General features: G+C 40.6%; 1 protein-coding gene across 1 annotated transcript; it reads right to left on the bottom strand.

The window, feature by feature from the left end:
- Positions 1–1,909: 1,909 nt before the first annotated feature.
- Positions 1,910–5,817, bottom strand: LOC142741855 (phosphatidylinositol polyphosphate 5-phosphatase type IV-like). Its single transcript, XM_075851183.1, has 8 exons — positions 5,648–5,817; positions 5,453–5,555; positions 5,183–5,264; positions 3,888–3,983; positions 3,614–3,775; positions 2,879–2,994; positions 2,338–2,474; positions 1,910–2,128 (listed from the first exon to the last, which is right to left on the bottom strand). The coding sequence occupies exons 1-8, from the start codon at positions 5,815–5,817 to the stop codon at positions 2,053–2,055; spliced, it is 942 nt and encodes a 313-aa protein (XP_075707298.1). The 3' UTR covers positions 1,910–2,052.
- Positions 5,818–11,334: the final 5,517 nt, after the last annotated feature.

Here is an 11,334-nt window from a genome sequence, read left to right as displayed (position 1 = left end):
GTATAACCATCTGTTTTACAAGCAGATGCATTTTTTACTTTAGAAAAATTCTATTTTTTCTACATTTTCTCTAAATTTTGCAATTTTTCATTAATAAACACTGAACATATCAACAACATTTTACAGCTAACATAAAGCCCAATGTCTCACGAGAAAACATTCTCAGAATCGCTTGGATAGGTTTAAGCATTTCGACATTATTACCACATAAAGTTAAATATGTCAGATTTGAAAAATGGGCTCTGAGCCCTAAGTCCCGAACTAGGCTGCTTCCTTAAGTGGTTAAGCAACTATCAAATATATCAATGTTTTACATCTCCTAGCACTCTTTGTCCTAAAGTATATAATCCAGTACATATGGCGGCACGTTCCATACACTCTGTATTGTGTAAGTTGCAGCCGCGCACATAACAATTACCAGTCACACTTATGGATTGATGTTAATGATTTATTTAAGGTTTTTGTGGATCAAAATATATAATGGTAAAGATGACGGTAATACAAGATCCAGCAAAAACTACGGAATATGTCACAGTATATACTGTAGTATCAGTTAGGGGTGGAAAATCTGGATTCGACAGACACAAGAAGAGATGACATATTGTCCTGTTCTGAACCTGGTCTTCTGGGTGATATTGATGCCCTGGTGACCACATTGATGTCTCTTCTGTGACAGATGTTGTAGAAATGTTAAGTCTCGCCATTGGAATTCTTGTAAGATGGCGGATTCTGCCCTTGGTTGTTATTGGTGTTGATGTTCTGTTGATATCTGCTGACTTGTTCTGGGGGGAGAAGCACACAACCCTATTAAATATTGATCATTCAGGCTGCTTGATAAATATAGAGAGGGGACACATCCAGAGGAACTTACCTTTCTATCAGCATTGATGGTGGCTCCTCCGGTGACAGGGAGCGCTATTCTCGCCAGATGTACTGCGGAATTGATGTTTATGCTGCAAGACAAATATTTGCTATTAATGTTCTATAATGTGTGTTTCTTAGCAGACACAAAATCTAGAAGACTTTTTAAGGTGATTTGAGGTAAATAAATTTCTTAATTGATCCTTGGCGTCACACTACAAACCTTGAAGATGGTTGATGCAAGCAGTGGGTCTGACCTAGAGCTGTGCTCGGTATTGGTTCAGAGTGCACAAGACCTATAGGAGGTGCACGAATAGGGTCCCAACCCAATCGTATGTAGAGAAGTATTCGGCACACAGACAAATATGATTCAAAACTTCTTTTGTTTTATTTGTATTGTATTCAAATGCCATGGGCGGAGTGCAACGTTTCGGTCCTAGAAGACCTTCGTCAGGCACTGGAACCCTGTTGGCGTGGATGTATCCTGCTGATGAGCACTGCTGTTCATATCGCGGCTTACCGCGCCAAAAACGAGCGGTAAGCCGCGATATGAACAGCAGTGCTCATCAGCAGGATACATCCACGCCAACAGGGTTCCAGTGCCTGACGAAGGTCTTCTAGGACCGAAACGTTGCACTCCGCCCATGGCATTTGAATACAATACAAATAAAACGAAAGAAGTTTTGAATCATATTTGTCTGTGTGCCGAATACTAGAGCTGTGCTCTTCAGCATGTTACCGGAACTTTCTAATATTCCGATGTTTTATGCCCCGGAGATTGTAACTGTTCCTTAGGAGTCCTGCAAGATGCCAAGTAATGTCTTCCATCAATAGCAATGTTTCTTGTATCCATCATTTTTGCTTAGAAGCTAATGCATCATAAAATCCAGTTGTTCCATCCATTCAGATGACCGGTTCCTTTAGGAAACTCATTGTACTATACTACATACATGCTTACAGTTGGGGAAGTTGTTCCCCAAAGCCCACAACCTTCATTCAGAAATGAAAACGTGTCTAAATACAAGGAGTTGGAATTTTAAGATTGAAAATACTTATTTACACTTTAGTTAAATTAGTTGATAAAATTAATTACAGATACAGAGGAAAACCTAAGAGATGGAAGAACATTTTCACCGCAAACATAATAGACAACTACAAAGCTCTTACCTGTAAGGACATGAACAGATGCAGCTACTTTTTTTGTCCTTTCCTCCTAATGCCCGTTACATAGATTTTACGATCAAAGCGTCCACCAGCCAAGGGGATGCTGGAATGAGAAATATATTTATGTAAGACATATGATAATGTTAGCAGGTAACCACACTTTGCTTAGTTTCACATCCTATAATCCTCCAGTACTGTCACCAAGGTGTACAGCCACCTGCCCCAAAGTGTGAGCTCTGGCTATAAGGACCATGTAGTAATGACGGCTACTGAAAGTATCATACCAACAACATGGAGGAAAACATGACTTACTCATCTGAACCGGGCCTGATCTTTACTTCAAAGATGCCAAAAACAGGTCGGTGGTCTGAGGTCTTCAAAACAGGGCAAGAGTCGTATCTCAGGACTCGCACATCTCCCTCACATTGGCTTTTAAACAACACCCTGTCCTGTAGAGGTCATGAAAATAACAAATATCATTAGTGAAATCATATTATAATAGATTATTAAACTGCAAAACAACACAGACCTAAATGTTGGGCCTACTTTATTTATATTGCAAAATATTGAGACTTTATTGCATTTTAGGTTTGACTTGGTCACACAGATTTCATTAAATAAGTATCCTTGACCCATGCTGGGCAACGACATATTACACTGGGAAACTGTGATGACAAACTCACTACATAAAAGTAAAATTAACTGAAAGCTTTGTTCATAAGAAATTACTCTTCCAGCTATAATAATAACAATTCATTACATTGGGGGAGGGGATTCATTATATAATGGGTGCTCTGGCCCATGGATTCTATTGTCTCTCAAGCTCTGTAGACCTGGAAATAAGATATCTTACCGTATATGATGGAATTCTCTGCTTTGCTGATGTATCATAGGTGTCTGTGCCAATGTCAAACTTATATGTAGGAAGGAAATCAATGGTGTGCTCCTTGAACCCTAGAAATATGGACCCTTAAGTTGAAAGAAAAAAAAGTAGTCAGTATTAAAAAAAAAAAGGAGCAATTGATAATTTTAGCACTATATAAGAATTTGGGGAACATATCAACCATCATGTCAGTGATTTGTATTAATCTGTGGAAGTGGTTGTGGTATTAAAGGGGTTTTCCAACTTCTAACAACTAATGACATACTCACCAGATAGGTCATCAGTACATGATCTGTGGTGGTCCGACACCCGGACCCTGCACTAATCAGCTGGTCCGGTGCCTTTGAGCACCGGACGTACATGCCGGATGCAGTTGGCGCCGGCCACGGAATTGCAGCCGAGCTGCAGTACTGCAACTCTGCTCCTATTCAAGTGAATAGGAGGCAGACCTGCAGTTATGCATCATGGCAGCTATGCTATGTAAGGAGCCAACTGCTACCCGCTCCGTACATAGCATTGTGTGGCATAACATCCGGTGCCCGCAGGCCACTGGAGCAGCTTAACGGTGCAGCGTCCAGGTGTCGGACCCGCACCTATGATATACTGATGACCTATCCGGTGGATAGGTGATCAGTTGTCAGAAGGTGGAGAACCCCTTTAATGAAGGTTGAGGAGTGATAGAGATCTGTCTACTAGTAAATATACCATTGTTCTTGGCTTCATTCAGATGGTCGTGTTTGAGGAGACTGGACATATCTTTTCCTTCGATCTTCTGCAGAAGAGATTCCACATTTTTTCTGTCCTCTTTAAGTTGAAAATTGAGGTCTCCAAACCAAAACACCCGATCAAAGCGGCTGGTGACGTCCACTGTAGAATAATTTTTTTTTTTTAAATTATAGCACATGACTGCATTAGACTCAACGGAGACAAATAGAGAGATAAAAGGATCCATAGGTTCAACCACATAAGTAATACTCACAGGCATTGGAGTTGATTCTTTCCGGAATAATTTGAGGCAGACGGAGACCCTCAGTAATGGTTTTATAGTCCTGGATCCTCTTGTTGACTGCCCCAACTGCCAACAAAAAAATACATATTAGCAGTGGCGGATGATCATATGGGCGGCCCCAATCGCATATTATTTTCAAAAAAACACATTGCAGCGCGCCACCGCCGCTAATGGAGAGGAGGGGTGGGTGTGAGGGATTATACGGCCGCACCGTCCGCCCTGCTGCCTCTCAGAGGGGGAGGCGGCGCAACTGAAACCAGCCGCCGCCACCCCCTCCTGCACTAATTCTACCTGCGTGTATCTGTATTACTGGCCACTCACAACATAGAATGAGATTGATAGATTAGAAAAAGTTTGATGAAACTGGAACAAACCTTTTATTTTTACCAAAACATAAGTACAGATCTCTTGATATCATCCCATATATTTCAGTTAATTATCAAATAGCAGCAATTTTATACAAAGTAAAACTGTACATGGTCATATATTAATATTGTAAATACTTACATCTCAGATGTGAATTAATAAAAAGGAAAGATGTTCCAAAGACGGTGAAGGCAACACCCAAGGCTCCTTTAGTTTTCACATGGTGGAATAGCCTGGTTGTTACATGGGTGTGCTCTACCTCTGTATAAGAAATTAAACACAAAAAGACGGGTCAGTGGTTAAGAGTACTACATGCAACAATGGAATAGCAATTATTTCCAATTAAACTATGGAAATATTACTAGAACACAATTTCATACTTTGTAACTGTGGTGTGAACTTTTAGATCTCCAATACTCAGAAGTCAAGAATCTGAGAGCCAAGCTCTTAGGCATCTAAGTCTAATAACTAAATAAGATGTTCCAGCTAATGACTACATTCAAGACTTCTTATGTAGACGTAGGAATGTGAATCTTACCTGAGCAGAACCAGATTAGTTCCCGTCGAACAAAGATGGTGAGATACAGGACTCCGAGCCCGGAGGAGTGGTATAATACATAGTGTGGTCCAAGGGTCTCCTGTAATTTTATCTCCCATTCCCGTCTACAAGAAGACACAATTTCAGATTTACATATTAATAAATGACACAAGATTAAGATACTCAACTCATCTGTATCAACACTCCATATAATAATAACCTCTGGGGATACATTTTGAAAATTAAGGAGTGATAATACAATAAGTAGAGCATTGAGAGAGAATTTGTATCAGCCGCCCTGCTGTCCATCTGCAGTCATAGGCTGGTGTAAGACAACCTGAGAAGACTTACCTGTTTGGACATCCTTCCTGAACGCCAATAACATAAATGTCTTTCGTATCATCTGATGGTAACAGCAGATCCTCCACATTTTGCGGGTAATCCTGTTCAAAATATACAAACATTAATATTGTATACAAAGAGCGCCAACTCAACTGACATAGGGTAGAATATAACCTGTCTATGTGATATTCAACTACAAACTAAAGAGACATGGTTACTGGCCCATTTCATCCAACTTGAGCTCGGGCACACTGATGGGTCACAATAAATATTGTACATTACTTCTCACCTTTCCCTCCATATTCCAGGTGGCAACATATAGTCTCAACCGTCTATCTGGGAAATAGCGATCCAGTTCTCTAGCGCCGATCACAGCGCTGCTGCCAAAGTTTCTGTGAAGATATGGGGAGAATTAAAGATCTAGTGACTGTTATACCACAGCTCTGGATATCTGAGCAATGTATGAGAATTATTAGTTACATACCTTTTACGGATATTTTTGGAGCGCAGGCGGGTCAGCAGGCTGAATGCGCTCTTCTTGGTGTTCTTTGATGTAATGTCACAATATTTGCTGTGACTAAGATCGCTGGATTTTTCATCTGCCATATCTTTGATGACAGAAAACTTCTGGAGCGAGATGTTAGGCTCCTCCATAGTTGGTATGTCTCCCATCAGATTTCCTTCATCAGGAATTTGGGAGACGTGATATTTCTTAGATTTTTTCCAAAAGGGCATGGTTGTTTAATGCCCGGGTGCAAAACTGCACCAATGTCCTTGGTAGAAAACCAGGAGACAGTCAAGATAGAATTTGACTAATCGCCTCTAGTTCTCCGAAAATAGGACAAATCGCTAACCGTATAAGCAACACAGTAAGTAACACAGTGTCAATCCAACAGCAAGACCTAGAAAGACCAGAAAACTATAAGGGAGTCGTTACTTGTGATGAAACTAGCTGGAAAAATTAGTTATTAAATAGGGTATTCCTATAACAGAATATTGTCAATCATAAGTGTCAGAGGATCACATGACTTGGGGTCTTGGACCTGGGAGCCCCTGTTGATAACATTGTATTAGGTTTGGAAGCTGAAACAATGTATTGGTTGTTAAATTGACCATATGGCATTTTAAAGGGTTGAATTTTTTTTAATATTAATTGATAACCAGAATTTAGAACCTAAGTAATTGGAGTTAGTAATAAATACTTTTTATTGTTATCTTTTTTATTGTTATTATTATTATTATTATGATTATATACATAATTATTAATTTCAATTGTTAATAAGGACACGTTTCCAGGGGATTAGCACTATCCTTCTACAATTTAGTCTGACGAATGCTATTAGGCTGTTTATTCCTGGACTTACTAATATTTTATTACTAAAAAAAATAAAAAATAAAAAAAAAGCAATACTCCTTATAATCATTTATTTATGTACATGATTCAAACATCAAATAGTTTAAATCTTGTAATAAAACCAATACTACCATAGACGCAGTAAGAAACACGGCTATCTAGACTCATCTCAAGACATCACAATAGCAGCACCTGATGTAGGTTGGTTGCATAGCCATACCAGCTAATATTCAGGATTGACCTGATATATAAATAGTATAGTCTACAGCCAGAAAACCTAAAATTCATAAATATGAATTCCCTTATAAACATTTATTATGAGAATTACTGGTGTTATAAACTGGAGGGTGTGATAATAAGTTCCCAGAGATTCACATTCTTTGCTTTGTGGTTGCTTTATGAATCTACCAGCAGAATACAGACACCAATTTCTGTCTGCAATCTGCATTCTGTCTATGGAGCAGATGTGACAGGCCACAATATTGCTATTTAAGCAATTTCCTAGTGTATAAGTATGCCAAATAAAAAACAAAAATAACACGACAAACACTAGAATTACATGTAAGAATCCAATATTCATAAAGAGACTGATAGATGAGACTGTTCTAGAGACGTAGCAATGATAAAGTACTTACCGTACCGGTCACATCCACCTGATAAATGACAGCCCTCTGGCCAGCACTATACTTTATACCTAAGCTCGGTGACATCACAATAGATATACACTCGGTACACTACAGTATATGGGCAAAAGTATATGGACACCAATGGTTGAGACACTGATGTTGGGCAAAAAGGTCTGGCTCGCAATTGCCTTTCCAATTCACTCCAAAGGTTTTGTTGGGATTGAGGTCCGGGTTCTGTGCAGATACGCAAGTTCCTCCACATCGAACTTGTCAAACCATGTCTTTAGGGAGCCTCTTTGTGCACAGGGGCACAGTCATACTAGGACAGGAAAGGGTCTTACCCAAACTATTACCACAAAGTTGGAAGCATACAATTGTTTAAATAGTCTTATTAACACCTACTGGAAAAATGGGGATTTAATCCAACCCCTTACAAACAATCCAGACCATTATACAAACTTCACTCCATTTTATAATAGGCACTATACAGTCCAGTAGGTAGCATTCTCCGGGCAGGCACAAAACGCAAATTCGTCCATTAGATGGCCAGATAGTGAACCGTGATTTATTACTCAACAGAACATGTTTCCCATGCTCCAAAATTCAACAGCGACGTGTTTTACACCCATCCAGCTGATTATTGGCTCAATAATTAGGAGAGGTGTCCAAATACTATTGGCCATATAGTGTAGGTGGATTACCTAACTACACTCGTTATAACTTACAGATCTTAATATGGCATTTTCAATGGCTTTTACATGTTTTTTTTATATTACTTGATCAAAATTCTGAATGTTATTACATTGTGTTAATGTGTTAATTTATGGAATTATTTTTAGGGAATTTACACTAATATAAGGACTTACTACATAACAGTCCCCTAATATCACCATACTGTAATTTCTCCTTTACAATCGAGAGTCAAAAAAAGTTCTCAGGGCTGCAGGGAACCAAAATGATGTGCTGTTACCCTGCAAATCTATTATCGGCTGAATGTAGGCTGCCATTTCTTACAGCCTGTGTTCTTTCTATGATATTTAAGCAATTCAATTGTATAATGAAACAAAAAAAGATATTACAACCACTAATAAACCATATCTTGAAGACATGGATTCAATGTTCCTAATATAATGGATCGATCAGAGTCAGGTACAGATAGAGAAATGATAGAGAACTTACCGGTCACATCCAACTGAGTGGCAGCTCTGTGACCAGCATCATTGCATATACCCAAGCTCTATGACATCACAATAGATGCTTTTATGACCTCACCCATAATTTGCATATTTCAATTATAGATTTACCATCATTAATAGTAGTGACATCACAATAGATATACCCGGCGTGAGCTGCTTTTATGACCACACACATAATTTGCATATTTCAGTATGGCTTTAACAATATTTTTAATGTTTGATTGTTATTTATATTTTGAATGTAGTTTCTATATTCATAATGTTTCCGTGGACAGACTCTTACCCAGTACTGCCAAGAAAGGAGATCAGGGATAGAATTAAAACCCATAATAAATTGTAAAAGTCGGAGATATGGTTCAGTCTTGGTGCATGGAACTTGTAATGTTCATCTCTCACAGTTGGTTTAGTGTGTGTCTAGTTATTACAATCTGGACGGATCTGCAGCTGCTGAACATCTGATAGATAATAATTTCTGTCTGTGTGACATTGAGGAAACAATTAATATTATATTAAAATACATAATCTTTGTAATAAATATGACTAAAAACCTGAAGACCCTCATAAGGTGCTGGGGCTCTGCACCAGTAAGAACATCCTACATGCTGCATCTCCTATGCTCAGCTCTCGAGGGAATAAAGAGGTGGTAAGAATCGATCTATTCATCCTGAGAGGAGACGGTCAGACCTGATGTGAACGTATTCAGCATAAATAGCTCAGAGATAACTGCACATAATCTCTGCGAGTTGCTCTCTTGTTCTAAAAAGTAGATCTGTGGCACCAGAAGGCGGATAACTTCGGGAACCAACTAAGGCCTCATTCACACGGCAGGGTTTCCCGTCCGGGTGCCGGCCGTTCATAAATCGGCCGGCACCCGGCTGCATTAGGAATGATAGACCCCTAATGGGGCTATTCACACGACCGATTTTTTGACGGCCGGAAAATCCGGCCGTCAAAAAATAGGACATGCTCTATCTTTGCCCGGACACCCGGCCGCCCGGCTCCCATAGAAGTCTATGGGGCCGGGTATTACACGGCCATCACCGGAATGTGTTCCGAGTGATGGCCGGGTTTCCCGTGGCTTGCGCTCTATCTCCTCCTCCTCACAGCGCAGAGTGCATGTGAGGAGGAGGAGTTGATGCCATTCTGACGAATGGCATCGCTGCACACTGTGTTGCAGGGCCGGGGTGTACAGCAGGTGGAGGGAGCGCTGCGCTGGCTCCCTTCCCCTGCTTGTTAAAAGCACCCTGGCTCGGCGACACCTTCGATGGCGCTGCTAGTAGCAGCAGCTGCTGCTGCTGCTGCTACTACTGCAGCGACGCCACTATAGCAGAGCGGGGAGGTATCTCCCCGCTCTGCTATGTGCTAGCCGCACTTTAGCTCCTTGAAGGAGCGGAATCCCCGTGTGTTCGGGGATTCCGCTCCTGGACAGAGCGCTTGATGTCTCTGTCCATATCTGGGCAGTGACATCAGGGGAAACTCCTGAAGCGGAATCCCCGAACACATGGGGATTCCCCTTCAGGAGCTGCCGCTGATGTCACTGTCCGGATCTGCCCGGCCCGGCACGGATGCATAACTTTATGCAAACCGGCCGGGCAGAATGGCCGATTTTACCGGCCGGCACTCGGGCTCGGACCCGACCCGGTCGTGTGAATCCCGCCTAAGTTGGAATAGTATATAGATCATAGGCCTCCCAAGAGGGGGTAGAAGACCAACACCCAGATGTATTCATGAAAAATGGCTGCATGATATTTTTATGGATACCACATTCTCTGCAGCATTTGAAGTCAAGAGGACCAAAGAATTCCTGCCTGGTCCCTTAATCCGGGTCACTCCTAAAACCATTGCTGGCCCATTAGGTAAACTGTAAAGACAGGGAGCGACATCAAGAAATGCTTAAGTGATTTACAAATGTCTCATGTCCTCATCATCCAATGGTTGCCAGTGAACCTCATATAACTACAGTATGTATGAAACCCATTAATACCTGAGAAATCCACAGCATGTAGAAGGTTCAATGTGTTTCTTTTATTAGTCATTAATTAAGTGAATAATTTGTCATAATAATGTTTATCGGGCATAAATGTTTCTATATTTCTCAAGTTAGCGGAGTTATATGTGATCCCAGAAATGCACCAATTATCTTTCTAAGCCAAGCTCCGTTTTTCTGATAGAGAGTTCATTCCCTGCTTCCCTTTACACAGCTTTATTGAAATAATAACATTCTGGGTGCCTGCAGGTACAACTAGGGCAGCTTTCTGTATATGGATTTACTGGATGTTGCATTGCACTAAGTGGAAGTTATATAAATTTATATACAGCAAACAGTACACAGAGACAGCTGCAGAAAGCAGGAATTTTATTATTCAAAGGGGTTATCTGGGTTTTTAAAACTGATGGCCTGTACTTAGGATAGGCTGTCAATATTAGAGCGGGGTGGGTTCGACTCTTGTCACCCTCGCCGATCAGCTATTTGAAGGGTCTGCAACCCTTGTATGAGAGCTGCAGCCTCTTCATTGTTTTCATGGTTTACCTTCTCATTCGTATTAGCACGTGCTGTTACATTTTTAGTGGCTGTGCACGGTATTGCACCCCTGTCCCATTAAAATTAAGGGGTCTTGTTAGTAATTGAATTATAAAAGCTGTAAGGTTTGGAATCTTAATTTATATAGGAGTCCTGTTTAAATTCTGAATTTATATAGGGGTCTGGTCTGGGGTATGAATTAATTCTTGTTACTTAAAATGCTGGGAATTGCTGCAGAAGCAATCGGCCAAAATAGTCTGGGCAGCAGACTCTGCATTTATTATGGCAAGTCGTCATAACAATCTTGGCTGGAAAGGGAAGAAAAGGAAAGAGAACGTCTACAATCAGCGAAGACGTCACCTGTGAGTCACTGGATTTAATGAGGACATGTCAATCCTCCAAACATGTCTATTTTAGCAAATGTTTGTATGCTTTTACCTATCCAAGCGATTGTAAGATTCTTCTCTCGTGACA

Source organism: Rhinoderma darwinii, chromosome 2 (genome assembly GCF_050947455.1).
Source record: "Rhinoderma darwinii isolate aRhiDar2 chromosome 2, aRhiDar2.hap1, whole genome shotgun sequence".
NCBI classification, from domain to species: domain Eukaryota; kingdom Metazoa; phylum Chordata; class Amphibia; order Anura; family Rhinodermatidae; genus Rhinoderma; species Rhinoderma darwinii.
Note: the sequence above shows the minus strand (reverse complement) of the source record. Positions and strands in the feature narration are given on the sequence as shown.

What these genes read in the sequence shown, in the direction of transcription:
- LOC142741855 (XM_075851183.1), bottom strand. Translation starts at nt 5,817, where the DNA reads ATGGAGGAGCCTAACATCTCGCTCCAGAAGTTTTCTGTCATCAAAGAT. An exon ending in CCTGGAATATGGAGGGAAAG is followed by an intron (nt 5,265 to 5,452) that starts GTGAGAAGTAAT and finishes TATTTTGAACAG; the next exon opens with GATTACCCGCAAAATGTGGA. An exon ending in AGAGAATTCCATCATATACG is followed by an intron (nt 2,475 to 2,878) that starts GTAAGATATCTT and finishes TGACCTCTACAG; the next exon opens with GACAGGGTGTTGTTTAAAAG.